General features: G+C 45.8%; 1 protein-coding gene across 1 annotated transcript in view; it reads left to right on the forward strand.

The window, feature by feature from the left end:
• Positions 1-212: 212 nt before the first annotated feature.
• Positions 213-20,574, forward strand: part of Myo3b (myosin IIIB) — a 273,440-nt gene continuing 253,078 nt past the window's right edge. Inside the window, exons 1-5 of the mRNA XM_005346535.2 lie at positions 213-389; positions 1,986-2,120; positions 8,611-8,715; positions 8,910-9,009; positions 12,222-12,298. Of these exons, the coding sequence (XP_005346592.1) occupies positions 240-389; positions 1,986-2,120; positions 8,611-8,715; positions 8,910-9,009; positions 12,222-12,298 (567 nt within the window). The 5' untranslated portion in view covers positions 213-239. The remainder of the gene's footprint in view (positions 390-1,985; positions 2,121-8,610; positions 8,716-8,909; positions 9,010-12,221; positions 12,299-20,574) is intronic.

Genomic DNA, 20,574 nt, shown 5'->3' on the forward strand with positions numbered 1-20,574 from the left:
GCGCGTGTCAGAGTCCCGCTACTTTTCTACTCTATCCTCTCTTACCGTTTCTTATGGATGCGTCTGATTCTTTTCCTGCCTTGAAAATACAGGGAGACAGAAAGGAAGTAACAAGGCTACTGATTAAGAAACGAATCACTTCTGTTCCAGAAGCCCGTTCCTTTTAATCCTGCGATCCACTGCTCAAGATACAATTTCTCAACAGGAAACACCTGTATGGATTATTTCGCTACAACCCCATGATGCTTGGACTGGAATCCCTCCCAGACCCCACGGACACCTGGGAGATTATAGAAACCATTGGCAAAGGCACTTACGGCAAAGTCTACAAGGTAGCCAACAAGAGAGACGGGAGTCTGGCGGCTGTGAAGATCCTGGATCCCGTGAGTGTGAGTAACGGAGGGAATTGTACCCACGTCTGGTGTGCAGACACACTGGGTCGGCCATTTCTTCTCCTGATTTTTGGGGATAATTTTCATGAACGCTGACAGGAAATCTCAAAATGAATCCTGGTTTGTCAGCGCCTCTGAAGGAAAGAACTTGGCTTGGAGTTAAAACTGCGCTGGACTTGCTGGGCGAGGCCGAGGAAGTCTTTAATCCCAGCACATGGCGGGATGGGGGTGTGGCGGACGGAGGGGTGGATTGGGGGTTGCAGGGTCACAGAGGCAGGCAGAGAGGCCAGCCTAGTCTACAAAGCAAGTTCGAGGTCAGCCAGGTCTACGCAGAGACACCCTATCTCAAAAAACCCAAAGCAAACTAACAAAACAAAAACAAAGCTTCCCCAGACTTTGATTTCTTGCTTGTTTTATTGTTATTTTGGCTTTAATGTCTTGGACTGTTAGAAATTATTCTTTTGGGGAAAATGCTGTATTTTACTCCCTGTTCTTTCTAAGTCACAAAATGAGCCAGCCTCCCGATATTCAATCATCTGAGGTGACATTTTCTCTCAAAACACCAAGGTTACAATGCTGTGCTCTGCACAGTGAAGTTGTGTCTTGCATGAGACCCTTCAATCTTTGAACATCCAGACGTTTTTCAATAAAAAGTTATTTACAATAATACAGTTAAAGAAAAATGTTAACATAAAGGAAAGTTATTGCTTAAAATAATCAAAAGGTTGGAAATGGTATCAGTGTAGCGACTCTTAGCTCTTTTTCATATCTGACAAGGGTGACTTTAATATAAGTGGAGTCCAATGTCTAATATGGTGGTGCACACGTGTAATTCCAGCCCTTGGAAGGGACAGGCCTTGGGGGTGGGGAATTTTGAGTTGGAGGTCAGCATAGGGAGCACAGTGAGTATTAGGTCATCCTGAGCTCCATAGTGAGATCATGTTTCAAAAAACCCCAAACCCATGATCAATGTGCTTTATTAAATGATGATCTGAGCGCAATGTCCTTTCTGCACCTTTCCTTACATACCTGTCTAAACCAAGAATGGATTTGTGGTGATGTCTTGTTTGTGCTTTCACAAATACAGCTTGCCTGACGATCAGAAAGCAGAGCTAAGTCAGTAGCTAGCCGTAGAGGCCTGGCAGTGGTGATGCACACCTTTAATCCCAGTACTCAGGAGTCAAAGGCAGACGGTCTCTGTGAGTTCAAGGCCACCTTGGGCCACACGAGATTGACCCCGTCTCAAAGAGAAACACAGTCAGGCAGTGGTGGCTCACACCTTTAATCCCAATACTTGGGAGCTACACACCTTTAATCCCAGCACTAGGGAGGTGGAGACAGGAGTGATATGGCTGGGCAGAGAGAGGAATATAAGGCAGGAGGCAGGAGCTCAGTGCATTCAGTCTGAGGATTCATGGAGACAGGGTCTTGCCCACTTTGGTCTGAGGGTTTGGTAGAGGTGAAAGGTCTCTCTAGGGATTGGCTCTTTTACTTCTCTGATCCGTCAGCATTTACCCCAATATCCGATTCTGAGCTTTTATTATTAAGACCTATTAGAAAGCACACTACATGTATTTTTTTTAACCCTTTTAGGGTATGGATGAGGAGATCGAGGCTGAGCACAACATTCTGCGGTTTCTCCCTAACCACCCCAATGTCGTGCAGTTTTATGGGATGTTTTACAGAGTGGATCGTTGCATTGGAGGACAGCTGTGGCTGGTCTTGGAGGTGAGAGGCTCCTGTTTCCACTGCATGGAAGTGAGCGCTGGGCACTGGGGGCAAGCGGGTGCTTTGTTGGCTAGCGTGTTTGCAGGGGTGCGGTGGAGGAATAGACCCCTCCTGTGCAAACAGGTACCTGAGCAACTGTGAGACACTGTAGTCTGTATAGCAAGGTGTGTGGATGAGGTTTCTTCTTCAGCTGATTCAAACAAACAAAAAACGTAACCCTCTTTTCTTCTAACACAGAGTGGATCTAGGAATCCAGTTGGAAAATATTATTGCGTTCTACAAATTGGAAACATTTTATAGAACTCATGTTCTAACTTAGTACGGCCTCTCTTGGAACTCTGCCTATGATGCAGTTGGCCGGCACCATTTGTATCAGAGACTAGCGGAGAGAGAGGTGAGGGAGTGAGGAAGGCCATGGGGCAAGGAGAGGTTAAACAGCAGTGAGACTGTGATCGTGGTCTCGGCTAATTCTCTAGTGCAACGGACAATGAGGAGTTTGCTTGCAGCTGCCCCTCTGCCCTCCTGCAGTGGTTGGCAGTGGTGGTGGTGAGCAATTCCTAGCGAAAGGTGCTGGGGAGACATTAGACATCCTGTCCAGGGGACAGCAGACATTCCCAGGAGAATCAGCTGTGCAGAGGGGACCTAGAGAGAATGTAATGTGTGCACCTCTGTCCCTCCTCCCGTTTTTTAATGGGAATGAATGACATCTGGGGCAGGAGACTGAGTCCCCTACGTTACCCTCCCCATGAGACTGAAGAGAGCAAGGACAACAGGACAGGCCGTTTCCTTCATTCTCATAGGACCCACTCTGATTTGTCTTGGACCCAGCCCCTCTGAACTAGCTCGCCCCTCCCTGCCTCTGGTCATCAGGATGATACAGGAGCCTAAGGACACACGTGGACACCTTAAAGGAGCCCCAAAGCCACCTTCCCTTCACCGACTAGTGTCCCTTATCCTGCTCTTCTCGGATCTGCGCAAACCTGAGATCCAAGAAGACTATGAGGCAATATGAACTGGCTGTCATGGCAACCATGGATGGAGAATTCATTATTGCATCCAAGTGTGATGATCTGCAGGAAGCTAGTCTCAGTATTTCTGCCACATCAGCTACCTTCCTCACAAGCTAGCAATACAGGGGTTTTTGATTTCTGTGACCCATCTTTGAGACATTAGTTGGCGTGTTAAATCATGTACATTCTCTCATCATCTTTTGGGTTTCATTAACCACCTGACCTTCACCCCCATCCTGAGAAGATTAGGGTTTATAATCTTGTCACAAAGCTGTGTGACCCTGATGTTTTGCTCAGGAAGGATGTTATTTCTTGAGTCTCTGTCCTCTTTTTTAGCTCTCTGTAAGAAGGTTAGTAGGATGGCATTGTTCCTAGGATGCTGGTGGAGGGGAAGGGTTGGTAGGATGGTGTTGTCTCTAGGATGCTGATGGAGAAGAAGGGTTGGTAAGATGACATTGGTCCAAATACTGAGCTCTGTAACTGCTCTAGAGAGTCTAGAGTGCAATGAGGGGATGCTTCAGTCAGATGAAGGACGGCAAACTTCTGACAGGAGAAGGGAAGAGCTAGGAAAGTCAGGTCAGAGCAGCATCTACACAGAGGCTTGTGCTGTCTGTGTTCAGCACAAGAGAATAAGAAACAGCTGGAGGGGGTGATCCTTCCCACCACACTCGCTCTCAGAGAAGACTGAGCTGGGAGCCTCCAGTCCATACACCTCTCAAAGAGTGAACATCTTCCTGCTGGATATGGAGTTCCCGGGTCTCAAGGGATGTGGTTTTCATTTGTGTAGTTGCAAGCTGGAGACTTGACCGAATATTCAGTGAAGTAAAGATTATCTGTCCCAACTCGAGTGCAAAACTGAGCTGGACTGCCGAGAGGCAGACGGAGAGACTGACATGATGCTTCCTACGGGATCTCAAGTAGTTTTGTCTCTGTTTTGATGCTCTCTGTAGAACCTCACACTCTTGAAAGACCTTGACAGTCTACTGACCACAAGGCTATGGAAGAAATTCTTCTTACCTCTGCTTCCTCACGGCGTCAAATCAACACATTGGTATGGGACACACTTGAGAGTTGGAGCTGAGGCTAGAGCAGAGGACTGGAGACTGTGTTGCCTGGACCACTCCCTAATAACATAGAGAAGAGCTAAAGGCTTATTGAGCAAAGAACACTTCATTGCTTGAAGTTATGGCTGTCCCGGTGAATGCACATACTGTGATTGAGTCAATAGTCAATGATGTTTTGAAAATGAGACACGGAATGTAAATTCTTTCTGCTATTTTTCTTCATTTGGAGCAAAATGCTCATTAAATTCTAGGTGCATCCAGCTGCCTCATTTCCCGAGTGCTGAGGGCAGAGGGAGGAACTGAGGAGTGGAGGCACACCCTGCATTTGAATCTGACGGTCGGCTGGCAGAGAGGGCGGGAAGGATGGACTTACATGCCAACCCTCGGGGCTGGGGCAGGAGGCTTGTGTGCCTTGACAGCTCTAGGGGGATTATTTTATTTAATTCATTTGAGTATGATTTTTTGCTTTGCTTTTAAAAGGCTCAGTCTGTTTCACTCTGGACAATTATCAGTGAGCAGCTGCTCTCTCTCCCTTTCTATCTAACTTAGCACAGTCTTTCTCTGTAACCCACAGGCTACCCTTTTAAAGCCTTGCTAGGGAACTTATCAGCTCCGCAGGACAGCTTCCTTCTATATGTCCCGCATAGTTTAATTACATTTCTGTGAATTCTGGAGAGCCAGACAGCTCTTAGCTCTGACATTTACGAAACAAAAGACACCAGCTGAATAAGATCTCTTTGTGTTTTGTTTTGTTTTTCTAAACTCACAGCTGAGTTTTGATCCCACTGACAAATAGCTCCTTTTAATCCCTTCCTAAGTTCTGAAGTGATGAAGAAAGGTCCCAAGTTTGCTCCTTGCTGAAGAAACCCTTGCCACACTGTTGGCCATACTCAGAAAGAGACTAGCAAGAGTCTCCAGGGGAGCTTTTCCAGCACTGTGGTAGCTTGGGTTAACACTGGGCATTTAAATGTCCTCTTGGTAGGATTTCAGCATTTCCCCTTCAACAGGAGAAAGCACATGAGCCCCTGAGATGGGAGCCCAGCTGGGGAATAGTCCTGACGGAGCTTCTTCATGCTTTTCATTAAGAGGAGCAGAGAGCTTCACTGGTACTTTCTTTCCTCTCCTTGTGTCTGTAGACAGTGCCTTCACTTTCCTCATGGGGGTACTCAGAAACCCCCTTTGATTCTAGGTCATAAGTACCTCATGACTTGACTTAAGGCCCTGCCCCCCGGCAATTGTTATTTGTGTATGTGGTGCATATGTGAGCATCGGTTCATGTGTGTGCACATATGTTTGGAATGAGAAGACATTATCTTTCTCTGTAACTCTCCATCTTATTCTTTGAGATAGGATCTGTCACTGAGCCCAGAGCTCACCAGTTCAGGAAGAGTATCTGTCCAGAAAGCTCTAGGGAATCCACCTGCCTCTGATCTCCCCAATGCTGACTGGGGTCACAGATATGCACTGCGACCTGGCTTTGTATGTGGGTGATGGGAACCTGTACCGCAGCCTTCATGTTTTCATGACCAGAACTTTACCAACTGTGCTGGCTAGTTTTATGTCAACCTGACACAACCTGGAGTCAAGAGAGAGGAGGGAGCCTCAGTTGAGAAAATACCTCTATAAGATCAGGCATAGGTAATCCTATAGGGCATTTTCTTAAACAGTGACTGGTTAGGGAGGGCCAAACCTATTGTGGGTGGTGCCACCCCTGGGCTGGTGGTCCTGGGTTCTGTGAGGTAGCAGATTGAGCAAGCCAGTAAGCAACACTCCTCCATGGCCTCTGCCTCTAGGGTCCTGTCCTGCTTGAGTTTCTGTCCTGTCTTCCTTTGAGGATGAACAGTGATGTGAAAGCATAAGCCAAATAAACCTTTCCTCCCCAACTTGTTTGGGTCATGGTGTTTCATCACAGCAATCGTAACCCCGACTAAGGTACCAACTAGGCTGTCTCTTCAGCCCCTCCCCTCATGGATGCCTCCAGCCTTCCTGCTGGATGTCCCATGCTTGATGCTGTTGTCCCTCAGTTCATTTGCCAATCTGCTGCCAAAATTCTATTTCTGGAATGTAAACCTGAACACTGAGGCTGGGGACTGTGTCAGCTCATGATTGAGCAATAGGTGATAAATAGTTTAATTGCAGCCTGGGGAGCAGAAAGGTGAACATTAAATGTTCTTTGTCCTTTTGGGGTCCTATACCACACATCTAGAAGCTATAGAATTCGGAGCCTTTTGCGTGACAGTGCTGGCTCAGTTCAGAGGTCCCAGTCCACGGCTAGAAAGGCCTTTCCTTTGGGGCCTCTGGAGGGAGTGCTGATGGCAATGGAACCCTAGTAGAAAAATCACTCATCCAATGGCCAGGAAACAGTATGGGAGGTTGCCTCAACCATCAAAGACCTCCCACAAGGCCTTTCTTCCAAAATGCCATAGCATCTCCTAATAATGCCAGTTTTTTAATGGATAAGCTTTGAAGAACATTCAGCATCTAAACTATAGGCAGACGGAACTGGAATACAACATCTGGGGCATGAAAGCCAATGAGGTTGAGTAGCTACAAACATTCTCCATTTTGCTGGTCCCCTGGAGCGGTTTCTCTCTACCTACTGGGTTCTGCTCACTAGCTCCTGCAGCCGCTTATGAAATAACCATTCTGAGGCTTAATATTAATTGCGTATTCTTTGGTCTATTAGCTCAGGCTTCTTATTCACTAACTCTTACATCTTAAATTAACCCATTTTTATTATTTTATATTTTACCATGAGGCTCGTGGTTCGTTACCTTTTGCTTTTTTGGGTGACTACATAGCGTCTGCCTGACTCTGCCTTCTTTCCTCCTCTATCTCTGCGTGGATTTCCCGCCTTGCTGTATTCTGTCCTGCCATAGACCAAAGCAGCTTTTTTATTAACCAATGGTAAAAAAACATGTTCATAGTATACAGAGGGGAATCCCATATCAGGGTTGAGCGATCAATTCAACTTGGTATTGGCAGACTGCTGACCTCAAGGTCACTTAATACATTATCAAACCTGAAGGGTCATCACAATCTTCAAACGTTGCATTGCTTTAGGGGTCCCTGCAAAATAATTCCTGACAGTATTTTGTGCTAATTTTAAGGATTTCCTATCAGGGTATTAGTATAAGCAACTTAAAGGCTAAAAGCACGGGCATTTTATTCCAGGCTATTTGATTGTTACTGTGTAAGAATCTGCCAAGTGGATAGCAGGGACGGCATCCATATCAAACAGAAACACACTCTCGCCGTTTATTAACTGCTGCCGTTGTTCATAACTGGAGCTGAATAGATCCTAATATGTTGAGGTCTCTTTTAGTCTAGCTGATGATCTGCCCTTTGTCGGGCTTCATTATGTAAGAAAGCCAGTCCACTCAAGCAGGGGAGCACCCCCCACTCACTGGTTTACTTATCTCAGGCAAAGCACCCCAGGGAGCCCAAGTCTCTAAAGTGGAGGTTTTATATAAGCTCAAGGTGGGCTGCGGCCATGGCCATTGCATGAGAGTCCTGACATCATGCTGCCCGCAACCAGGGTGTTCTTAACAGTTACAGATGCTACCAAAGGTGGTTTGCAGCAAACCCACACTGACTCTACAATTAAAAGAGTTTATCCCTGAAAACCCTGACATTGTTGGGAGAGTATGGCTGTATCCGTTCTCTGCACTCATACTTTAGTGATATACACTGTACAATTAAGGACAAGATGCAGGTGAAATCTTAGAATGTTTTCTATTACAGACAGACAGAGAAAGGGAGGAAAGGACGGAAGGAGAGAGAGAGAGGGAGAAACAGAGAAGCTTAAAGTCTCCTAAAACCTCGAGTTGAACCAGAGAAAGCCAAGCACACCACAGGCCTGACAGACACGCACACCTTTAGAAGAGTCTCCGGGCAAGCCTCAGATGCCTGCAGTGCCAGCAAGGGAGGCGGGGGGGGGGGGTTGAAATCATTGAGATTTGTCTCTTGTCTGGTATCAAGGGCATTCATCTTGCCTCTTCAGCTTTTTTTTTCATCCTCAAAATGGATGCTTCAGATAGAAAAATACCAGACAATAGTCTCATAAAGTGAAAAGTAGCCAGTAAGTTGCCATGGTTACGGATACGCTTTTCTCTTTCAGATTTCTAAGTAATAACTTGTGCTTTTATATTTGACTTGGCAATTAAAAAGTCAGTCTTTGGTATCAGCATGTTCACTCAAAAACCATTACTTTGAATAAAGACTACACATATACAAAGAACCCGATTTGGTTGTCTAACAGAAATTTGCAATCTAATTATTTTAGTCTGGAGTTGTGCGGTCTGCAAATTTACCACATTGTCAGCAATCAGTAAGATTTCTCTTTCTAAATGTATTTGTCTTTTCTTTTTGCTTTGGTTCTCCGGCTCCCTCTTGGTCCCCCACCTCCTCTCCCAGCTGTGTAACGGGGGCTCTGTCACTGAGCTTGTCAAGGGCCTCCTGAGACGTGGCGAGCGGCTGGATGAAGCTGTGATCTCCTACATTCTGTATGGAGCCCTCTTGGTAAGAATGTCCGTGGTGGAGAGGGGACAATTTGTGCACAGCCAGGCTCAGCACTGCACATTAGCAGAGGGGATTCAGTCTGGGGATGGTATAACCTAGTGTGGACTTCGGTGAAACTGTTGAATCGGCTTGCTGACAGCTCTGATCTCTCTCTCTCTCCCTCTCTCCTGCTGTGGCGCTGGGACTCCGTACAGGGCCTTCAGCATCTGCACCACCATCGAATCATCCACCGGGATGTGAAGGGGAATAACATTCTTCTGACTGCAGAAGGAGGAGTTAAGCTCGTTGACTTTGGTAATGACTGTATCATTTGTTTTCTTGATGTGTGTGGTTTTAGCCCAAGGGGACAATTAATTGCAATCTCTGAGGACTGGGGCCTCTCTGCTGCACCACAGGCTGGGGACTTTCCAGGAACCGGGCTGGAGATGGGGGGTTTCCAGATGGATCACCCTCGGAGATAGATGCTCTTTGCTAATTACTTTCGACTTTTGAAGCAATTTTATTAGAAACAGGGAATAAAAGTATTGGGAAAGAAGAACTTTACAGAAAATGGTAATTTGGTTTGTTTGTTTTTTGTTTTCCGTGAAAGTTTCCCCCCTCAGGGCAATTGTCTGTAATTTACATTTTTCATCTCTCTTTTGCATATGAAAAGAGAAAGCGGTTTGATTTTTTAAATGGCTTTCTCTAGCCTTGGGCATACTTATTTGCAGTGCACAGAAGGTAAACGGGTCCTCTGGGCCTGGGAGGTGGGAAATTCTGCCTCCTGTCTCCACACGTGAGGCAGGTCGACCGGCAAACACTCACAGGAAATGTGGACAGTACCATCTGGGGCCAACGCTCTGTTCTGACAGTCCTAAACCAACAAGCCTTTTAGTTTTCCTCTGTCTTGGCATATGGGATGGTTTGCTCTTCAAAATAAGTCCAAGGGTCAGTTACAAACCATGAGAAACCATTTAGAACACTTGGGAATGTTACCAGTGTCACAAAACAAGACGGTGGTTTTTAGTATTTGCTATTTTACTGGTAAGAAATAATTTGGTATAAGAATGTGTCTGCAAATTATTTGTGTGAAAAGAAGTTATTTAAGAATAAATGGGGGCTGGAGAGATGGCTCAGTGGTTAAGAGCATTGCCTGCTCTTCCAAAGGTCCTGAGTTCAATTTCCGACAACCACATGGTGGCTCACAACCATCTGGAATGATTTCTGGTGCCCTCTTCTGGCCTACAGACATACACACAGACAGAATACTGTATACATAATAGATAAATAAATATTTAAAAAAAAGAATAAATGATGTTGGGGTTGGAGAGATGGTCAGCCATTAAGAGCGTCTGTTGTGGAGGTTCACAGCTGTCTGTAACTCCAGTTCCGGAGGACATAACACTTTCTTCTGGCTGTCTCTTGCAGCATGCATGTGGTACACACACACACACACACAGAGAGAGAGAGAGAGAGAGAGAGAGAGAGAGAGAGAGAGAGAGACTGACAAAACACTGACACACACACACAAAGCAAAAATTTTGAAAATGAAGTTGTTTCAGGTGTGTCGGTCTGTGTTTTAAGAGGCAAATCAGGAAAAAGGGGGTAGAGGAAGCTGGTTGTCTGAGGCTGTGCTCCTTTTGCAATAGGAGAAAGGATAGAACTATAACAATGTATATTTTCCATATGACTCTGAGGGCAAAATATGCCAGGGAGATAGCCTAGAAGGAGGAGGATAGGGCTTCAAACCCAATTTATCCACTAATCAGCTTTGCAAGCTTCGAGAGAGAAAGTGTTCTTAATCTTTCCAGTATAAAGTTCCTGAACATCCAGAAATTAAAACCAGAAAGATGTAACTGTTTGTTTACTATATTGTTATGGAGGACTTGGCAAAGTGGCCATTATGTGGGGCCATGTGACATGGGTAGAGTCCCAGCTACTGGGAATGCTGAGGTGGGAGACTCATTTGAGTCTGGGAGTTTGAGACCAGCCTGGACAACACAGCAGCGCCCTTGTCTCAAGCATGGGAGCTGGGAGATGGCAGCCCTTCCAGGCTTTTTAATAAAAAGAATATGAGTGGCGAATCCTGGAACCTGAGGTCCTCTGCACATCATCCAGGACCCATAGTCTCTAGGGTGGGTCCATCCACAAGAAGCATACGGTGTTTAGACTTGAGTTCTTTTTTTTTAAATATTTATTTATTTATTATGTATGCAGCATTTCTTCCATGTATGCCTGCAGGCCAGGAGAGGGCACCAGACCCCATTACAGATGGTTGTGAGCCACCATATTGTTGCTGGGAATTGAACCCAGGACCCCTGGAAGAGCAGGCAATGCTCTTAACCTCTGAACCATCTCTCCAGCCCCTAGACTTGAGTTCTTGTCTTCAGCTGCAATATTCTCATACTTGGTATTAGAAGAATCTATCTGTAGGTATGATTGTTGCCATTATCCTAGTTTGAAGATAGAAAAGTGAGGTTCAAAGATGAGGTGGTCACAACACCAGGAAAAGGTGTATCTGAACTGGAAGGCGACTCTCTGGACTCTTAATCCAGTCTACATTTCCTTCCAGTTGATTTGATGGTACAGAGAAGAAAGGGTCATAAAAGGACATTGGAATAATATTAAAATTTATGTCTTCAACACTGAGCTTTAGATAATAATGCTGTCGATTTCTTTTTCCATTTGAGAAGCATTGCTTTCTTGCCAAGTTCCTAGTCTTGTTGGCTAGATAAGGCCTGAAATCTTTTCGTGTCTAACTGATGCTCTATTATAGATAACGCTTGCCAATCTTCCTCCACCATAAAATCAAGCACTTATTAAAGAAATCATCTGAAATAATTGGAAAGCATAAATTGGAAGATATTTTGGGTTGGTCATATTTGTTGGTATTTTTCCTTATACTCCAAATCTGCAGTTATACAGACAGGAATGTTCCTAAGGAAACACAGGTTCTGCTGAGTTTGATTGGATGATTAAAATGTCATTCATGGGTTGGCAAAGTACTGTTCATGGGACAAATATACCCCAACTTCTATTTTTATGCAGCTCATGACCTAAGAACTGTGTATAGGCACATATACAGCTATTGTAGTTTGAGACCAGACCTTGGTATATAGCTCAAGTTGGCCTCAGACTCACTACGTAGTCCAGGCTTGACTTCAACTCTTGCTCCTCCCACTTCAGCAGAATCCCAAGTCCTGAGATTGTCGGCATGTGCCACCAGGCTTCGTTTTATTTTTATATTTTTATTGACTGGTAAAAACTCAGAATAATACATTGTCATGTGAAAACTGTACTCAATTCAAATTTCAGCATCCATAAATGAAGTTTTAATTAGGTATAGCCAAACTTATTTACTGATGTGTTTTTTTTTTTGTGGCTGCTTTAGTACTCTGGCAGAAGTTAATTGTAACAGGGGGCATGACACCTAAAATAGTTACGATTTGGACTTTTATAGAAAACATTATCAGCCTCTATCTAGCACCTTACGCAGCCTGCTGAACTCTGTTACCCTTTCCCTGTAGGTGTCTCTGCTCAGCTTACAAGCACACGCCTACGAAGAAACACATCAGTTGGGACCCCATTCTGGATGGCCCCTGAGGTAAGCAGGAGCTATCTAGTTCTTCGTACTTGTCTGGTGCCTTGCTGTTGTGCCTTTGTATAGGCAAGACATATCCTCTCTACAATTTTCGGAAGAAAATCCTTTATCCTTACAGAACTCTGAAATCCTCATGGGTGAGGGATGCTGATAAGACAGTCTCAGAGAATCAGAATTACATCACAGTCAGCCCGTAGGGTGCCTTCGTGCCATTAAGAAAAGGTAACCTTCTAGGAGAGGCAGCTTCAAGGGTGTTGGCTTGGCAAATCCATCTAGGTTTGTCTACATTAGAAACCATCCCCTTTTCTAGATAAATGCAGCCCATGCCCCAGGGCTGGATGGTGAGCCTCATTTTATCTCCAAGCAGCCTAGAAGAGCCGCATGCAGTGTTCCCTAGATGTCTCTATCGCGTACGTAACAACATCTCTTACGTATGTTGTTAGCTTTCTGCCATAGAACAAGATTAGGTCCTATTTTAGTTCTGGCCTCAATACAGAGATGAGGCATGCAGAGGTAGGGGGGCTTTCTGCTGGGTAAGGCATGTGTGAGTCACCTGTGAGGTTTGCTCACCGGGTCAACATTTCATTCCTCAGTGCTCCGACCTTTGCCTGAAAGACATTCTCTGGGAGAAAGCAAATGGATTCTTTAAATAAGAGGGCGTAGGTGGTCACCCCTCCCCGAGGCGGCTTTCAGTCTCCAATCTGTCCACGTGGTCAATCTTCTGTGTGATAGCCCAGGTGATCTCCTAAGACAGCAAGATCGTTCCAATCTCTGCTCAATTTTCTTCAGTGTTTCCTACTACCTATGACTTTCCAGTTTTATATTTGAGTAACCAACAGATTCACTTTTCACAAAAGGAAAAAGCCGGCAGATTACAGAATTTACTTATTGTAAATGTTTCTTAAATAGGTTGAAATGCATGAAGCTGGATCTAAATGTTTGGTCACACATTATAGATCTGTAAAAAAATACTTAAAAATCACAAAGTCAGCACCCTTCACGATCAGCAGTTTCAATGAGATGGTTGCTCTTGTTTTGGGTGTTATTTGTGTTCTGCAGTTTGACTGTGCCTCAGCACACAAGTGGGGTCCTTTGAGTCTGGTCCTCCTACCACCGTGTACCACTTGCTGGCCTCGCCTCCCCGCAGCCCCCAGCTTAGCTGTGTTTCCGTCCATGTGATCACTCTACGCAAACAGTGCCTCTGCTGACTTTGGGCTGTTGCTTTGTGTAAGCTGGGCATGGTTTCACAGGAAGGGAACGTGGGCACTAGGTTATATGGCAAGTAGTTGCCTAGATGATCTGGGGTGTTTGCATTTGTGGCAATACAAATCCATGAAGTAAAAATGAAGAGATCCATTTTCCTAAGGACCTTGTGAACCCCACAGGGGAGGATGTGGTTACAGTTCCTTTGGATGCTGAACAGAGCCCTCCTACCACGTTCTTTTGGATCTGCCGAGGTTCATTTTCAATTCCTCTCCCTAACTCACGTCTTAATTCTCCAACAGCAGTGGTACTTTTACTTATATCTAGGTAGGAGCTTATCGCTGCCGCTTTCAACCCTAGCCCACCACTGTCACCTCTGCACAGTGATGGGCTGGACTCCCAGGGCTTGAAGCTTTCGGGGAGACTTGGATGCTGACTAAACTCTCCACTCTCTGATGGCCCAGAGCAGGGGCTCAAAGAATATTTGCTGGATAAATGAACATGTTGGCGGTGAAGCCCCAGGGATAAGATAAAGAGGGCACAGTTCAAGATAGAGGAATTGGCAAATTCCTCGTTAGATTTCAATTGATCTGTCCTGAAAGGGGAGCCTAGCCAGTCACTCGGATGGCATAATGTAGAAGGCGTTCCTGTTCTGATCCCAGCAGACTGGTTCTCCTGGCCACAGGGAAAAGTGCAAAAAGGCCTTTCCTGGACTTTGAGCAGTTACTTGGCATTTGTGGCTTCCCAGCTTCAGTTGGGTTGAGGAAAGTGTGTGGAATCATTCTGTAAGGTGCAGTGAGAAGGCCCATGGTGAGCTTCTGTTTCCCAGGTTGCCTGGCCCTGACTCCCTTCTCAGCACAGAAATCCTGGGTCTCCCCCGTCTACCGCAGTGGGTTCACGGAAAGGTAGGAAGTTTGGGAAGTGGGACCTTGACACCATCACTAGGGAGCAGGTTTCTGCCTGCTCCACGTGGGTCCCAGCCTGCAGTTTTTAGCCTGTATCCCCCTCACGCTTTAATTTTTGAAATGGAGTATGACTTTTCCCAGCCAAGCTTCACTGTGCTCCGTGACCCTTCATGTCCACCCATGGGAACAGCCTCCTGCTTGTCAGATCAGTGCAGCGAGCACTTACGCTTTCCACTGTGAGCAGTGCTTTGGGTCAGCTGCAGGGTTTGAAAAGTAACAGTTCAAATTAGCATTGTCTCCTTGTGAAGCCTGAATACCATATCGATTGTAATATGCTTTTCCGTCAGTGCCTGTGAGTAAGTGGATTTGGATTAAATGCCGCAACAGTGCCTGTCCTAACAAGGTCAGCGGATTAAGACTTGGAGATGGCCTATACTTTATTTTCAAAATGCAATGGAAAGAGCCCTGATCTTATTTTATTTCTGAGAAATTAAGCCCATTATTTCCTTCCATTTCTACGACACCAACTTGAGTAACGGTGATATTTAATTCAAATAGGCTGTCCTACCAACCAGGTAGCTAACGGAATGTGACCAGACCACAATCAAATGCTGACGAGCCTTCCAAGACTCACAATTCACTCTGGCTGCTAGAAGCTAGTCCCTTCTGCTCACTACGGTGGGGAGGGTGGGTAGGCACTACTGCTGCAGCAGAATGTTGGTGAAGGGGAATCAACCCAGCCGTGCGAGGGAGGGAGGATCCCACAAGGTGCTCACACTTTGCAACAATACTTCTGGGGAAATAAATTGCTGGGCACAGTAAAAGGGACCGTCTGTCCATCAAGATCAATAAATACCTAAGTAGCATGCTGTGCCCACAGTAAAGAAAAAAAGAGCTCGGCGTGAAAAGTATGCTTTATATAACCCTGAGAAAGATAATTTAGGCAACAGAAAACTGTTTTCATGTGATGGAAACAGAGGTTGGTGAGTGTAGTAATAGGAGCGGTGGGGCTGCGTCCCCATTACCCCGGCCGCACCCCGGCCGCCTCCGGCTAGCTTTGCCCGAAATAATTACACAGACACTGTATTCATTTAAACACTGCTTGGCTCTTTAGCTTTAGCCCTTTTCTCTGCTAACTCTCGCTCCTGGACTAACCCATTTCCAATCATGTGTGTCGCACCCCAAGGTGCGCTTACCAGGAAGATTCTAGCCTACGTCCATCCTGGGTCGGAGCTTCATCGCGTGTGCCTCAGAGAGCAGAGCTCTCGCCTCTGCCCGCAGGAGTGGAGCATCGTGTCTCTCTGAGGCATCTGCTCCCGAGAGGAGAGCTGTGGAGTCTCTGAGCTCACTTCCTCTTCCTCTCAGCATTCTGCTCCTCCCACCTACGTTCTAACCTATCAGGTCAAGCAGCTTCTTTATTTAATTAACCAATGACCTTCCTCCATCAGGTGAGTCTAGGGTTTGTGACTTGGCAGCACAATAACATCACTGAAGTCCAGGATCCTATTTCTTTTCCCCCCGGACAGTGGGGTGTGAGTCCAGGACTTTGTTTATTCTAAGCAAGTGCTCTACCACCGAGTTACACTCCCAGCCCTGAAACCCCAGTTCTCGAAACCTCCTTGGCTAGGCTTGCTGCAACCTATATGCCTTCATTATCCAGGGCCTGCCTTGGTGAGGGGTGAGTGGGCACAGTGTCTGCGATGATAGGGAGGCAGGAGTGGTCCCAGCGTGAGAAAGCACTGAGTGTGGTAAGATCCCATAGAAGCTTGCCTTGATGCAAATGCGCCAAGCGTGGGGCCAGCTGTGCACATCTGTAATAAACTCACAGGTTTGCTGTAACCCAGTGGCATGGAGTGGATAACAGCACACACTGTTACCCACTGGTGCCACAGAGAAGAATCTGCTCTTTGTCTGGAAGGTGGAAATGGAGACTGAGATGTAGAAGCACTCACTCTCCCTAAAGGCCCCCATCCCTGTGTGTCTTTTGTGTCTTCCTGGCTGCTGGAGATTTGCTGGCAGTCCTTAGTGTCTTTTTTGGCTTGCAGTAGCATGGCAGTAGCCTCTGTTTTTCCTCTAGCCTGTCTCTGCCTTCACGTGACTGTCTTCTCATGTGGACCCTGCTCTCATGGGTGAAGGACCCACCTTATTCCTGCATGACTGCATCTTAACTAGTTGCACCCACAGTGGCCCTGCTTTCAGTTAGCAAGTTCACGTTCATGATTCATGGGAGTTAGAACTTCAACATTCTTCCTTTGGAGGACACAGTCCATTCCACAATTCCCCAAATGCTCAGGTGCCTTCCTTTGCAGCATAGTGTTCAGTTTATAAGGCTGTTGGGTGACTGCTTGGATGCCCCCAAAGGCTGAATGTCATAGGTGCTAATTTAAAGTGACTATATACACACACATGTACACAGACATACATGCACATATACACGCACATACACACACTTCAGACAGACACACAGAGACATGCACATAGACATACACAGACACATGCACACACACTACATGGCTGTCTCTCTGGTGTCTGGCCTGTGATTTTAGCCTGTAACTAAGGCTCCTTTGTGTGTGTGTGTGTGTGTGTGTCTGTGTGTGTGTGTCTGTGTGTGCTTGCACACTTGGGTATTGAACACAGACAATTAATTATTGTTTCTTTTCTCCTCTACTGCCTCCTGATGGTTGATTTCTCTTAATCAATACTATGAATGATAGCTCCTTATGTTTTCTTGGTGCTTGCTTGTTATTTTGTAAATACTCAGGCTCATCTGTGAGAATGCTCATTAGTGTGACCACCCCAGTGTCATGATGAGGAGCCCAGGGCTCTGCCAGTCCAAGGGCCCATGAATACAGGGTGAGTGGTGAGCGGGGTTGACTGGAATCTATCTTTTGCGAGTCACTGCATTAAGAGATTTCCAGTATAATCCATGCTAGCTATCTACAGTAGTATTATACACCCCATATTTATATCCATCACACACTCAGTAATATCCTGTGGGTAGCAAAAAGGGGTAGAACCTACTCTCTGTTAGCAAGGGGTAAGGGAGTTGACAGTCTTCCAGACTTACCATCTCACATTGGGAAGAACTGAACGGAAGTAACAGGAGGCAGTGGAAAGAGACAATAGACAGTTGTGTCCAGTGCTAAAAATAATGCCTCAGATAAAGGCTAAAAATCAGAAGACCAGGTGTGTGTGTGTGTGTGTGTGTGTGTGTGTGGTTATGAATGGCAGCAGTCTAGGAAAGGGGATCCACATTGTCATCTGTCTTTTCATTGAGGTTATCTGTAGACCGTGTAAAGTGACACCTTAGACTTAGCTGGTGTGTGCAGGTATGACCTGCTAGCTATTAAAATATTAACATATTTCCATTCTGAGTGGTAAGCGCCTGCCACCAGGAGGGCTCGCGTTTTCCTCAGTCATAGAGACACTGTGTCTTTGCTCAAAAGCTGGTCTCTTTACCAGCTACAGGGGCAAAGCATGGGCAGGAGGGAGCCTTAGGCCAACACAAGCAGCTCTTCCTTCTATAGGGCCTGACACGTGCCAGCCGAGTGTCCTGCTGAGTGTCTGAGTTTGGGGATGTGGAACTCGCTAAGCACAAACACAGCAGGAAGTAAGCCTTCCCTCACCGAGGCTGACTCACCCCCAGGACTCTGATAGGGGCTTTTCATAATGTACTTTTAGTTCCTTCTCAAGGGTGGATGTTATTTTTTCCATTTTATCACTGAGAAAAGCGAGGCTTGGAGACGTGGAGGCGGCGCCATGTCCCAATCTGCTTCCCTAGAAAGTGCTGAAGCAGTTTGATTTCCAGGCAGCACGAGAACACAAGCCCCATATTATAGATGCCTAAGGCATGGACAGAATTCTCATCCGTGCCTGGTTTCAAGGGTGTTCATAGGAGATGTTGGGGGTTGGGAGAGGCATGGCTGGTGAGTGAAACAGTTCATCCATCAAGACACAGAAGTGTGGCAGAAGGATGCTCTGAAACCGGAGTTTGGAACACACCCTTTCTAAAGAAGCCATTCACAAAGTACAGCCTGGCTTTATGGCGCAATTCTGCCCATTGAGAGGCATCCTTGTGTAGCCAGGACCCTGTCCGCACACTCGGCATCCTTCCAAAGCAACTAGCGGCCGGTTTTTGTATTGGAAAACAGACTCAGAGATAAAATAAACATTTGCTTCTTTTCTGAACCCCCCCCCCCCATTTACACTTCCGTCTGCCTGTTGTTGCAAACAAGAGCTAATCAGCAGAGAGGAGAAACAGATGTGCTGTGACGATGCTCTTTGCCCTGCCCAGGGTCCTTGACAGGGACGGTTGCCATAGCAACCATCTTACACCCATGCAGAAATAGCGCAAGCATTTTGCAACCATTCTTGACTTCATTAATTATGCCATTCCCAGCTAAATGATACGACAGTGCTATTTCCTTTGGCCCTGCCAGGAATAGAAATGACAAATGAGATATTTTGTGTTGAAGGGTTGAAAAAGCCATAAAACATTACAGTTCTGGGAGAATTTTGCCATCCTTGTCATTTATATTCACTAAGCTCTTGCTAGTGGATTTGGCTCCCAAACAAGAGCCAGCATTTGCTTGCTATGTATGAGGCACTGAATGCTGTATATGTATTGACTGATCTGGGATGCTGGGGACAAACCACGGAAGGCAGGGCTGTTTCCACCCTAGTGTTTCTCACTGGTGAGGTGAATAAGTCACAGGAAGTAACCATCCTTTGTCCTTGGATGGTTATTAGAATTTGAACTGAGATGTTTAGTTTCAAAGTCCTCATCGCCACCACACACATCTGTATGGGTGTGTATGTGTTGTGCTTATGTGTGCACATGTGGCGGTCAGAGATTGAAGTCTTCCTGTCTTCCCCAGTTGTTCACCTTATTTTTTGAGACTCTGCCTGTCTCTGCTCTCCCGGATTTCAGGTCACAGACACATGCCTCGTCGTCGCTAACTCTCTTATGCGCTGTGAGGCTCTGGGTTCAGTTCTCTGGCTTTCCCAGCGGGCACTCTCCTCACTGAGCCACTCCAGTCCCCAAAGTCCTCACTATTAACACTACAGAACTTGCTTAATGACGAGCGCTGGTGCACCCAATAAAATATGTGTCTTGGTTAATATTTTATCAAGAAGTGTTCTTCTTGGTGTCAACCTACAGTGAGAAATAAAGAGCCCAACTTTCTAAATAAATGAAGAATTTATCCAGAAAGTCAGGGCACTATAACACAATTTGTGAATGTGATGATCATCCCAAGGGGTTTCAGTTGGGGGTGGGGACTTAAAACATACAATGATGATGATGGTGATGATGTGTATGGGTGCATACGTCTTGGCACATGTGTGGCAATCAGAGGACAACTTGGTGGGGTCAGTTCTCTCCTTCTACCTTTTTGTGGGTTTCAAGGATTGAACAAAGAAATACATATGGCTGAGGCCACAGCCCAGAGGGCTTGCCTAGCACACACAGGCTGAGTTCCATTCCTCCGCATCACACATACTGGTTACAGAGCTTATCCCAGGAGGTGACATCAGTTCTTTAGCAGAGGCAATGAGTGTGTGGCCAGTGTCCTTGGTTGCTCGATTTGTATGGCAAGTGGCAGTTTGGCAAACTGGTATCTGTTAGGACAACAAACCGCCCGAGTGTCTCTTTTCTTCATGGCACGTGGCTCCATCTTACCAGGCTCGGGTGTAAGAGACTTTATTTCGGTACTGATAACCTTTACTCTGGTGTGTCAAAGAAAATGCAGTAATTCAACACATCACTAAATATCAGTGATTAAGCTCAAGGGAAGAATCTGGAAAAATAAAGTGCTTTAGGAGAATATTTTTTTTCTGATCTGAGCTCTGCCATTCACGGCTTAAGAACAATGATGGCTCAGTTTTGTTTTGTTTTTTTAATAGGTTTTAGTTTGAATTAAAAAATTAAGAGTATTTGTATTTTAGGGTCAGAACTGGGAGTTTTTTCACATTACCACTGATGTGGGAAATGTTGAAGACTAGTGTGAGTGTGCATGTGTGTGAGCATGTTGTGCATGTACACATATGCATGTGTGTGCCAGTGTGCATGTGTGTGTGAGCATGTGTGCATGTGTGTGTCAGTGTGCATGTGTGTGTCAGTGTGCATGTATGAGTCAGTGTGCGTGTGTGTCAGTGTGCATGTGCTCATGA

Source organism: Microtus ochrogaster, chromosome 4 (assembly GCF_000317375.1).
Source record: "Microtus ochrogaster isolate Prairie Vole_2 chromosome 4, MicOch1.0, whole genome shotgun sequence".
Lineage (NCBI taxonomy): Eukaryota > Metazoa > Chordata > Mammalia > Rodentia > Cricetidae > Microtus > Microtus ochrogaster.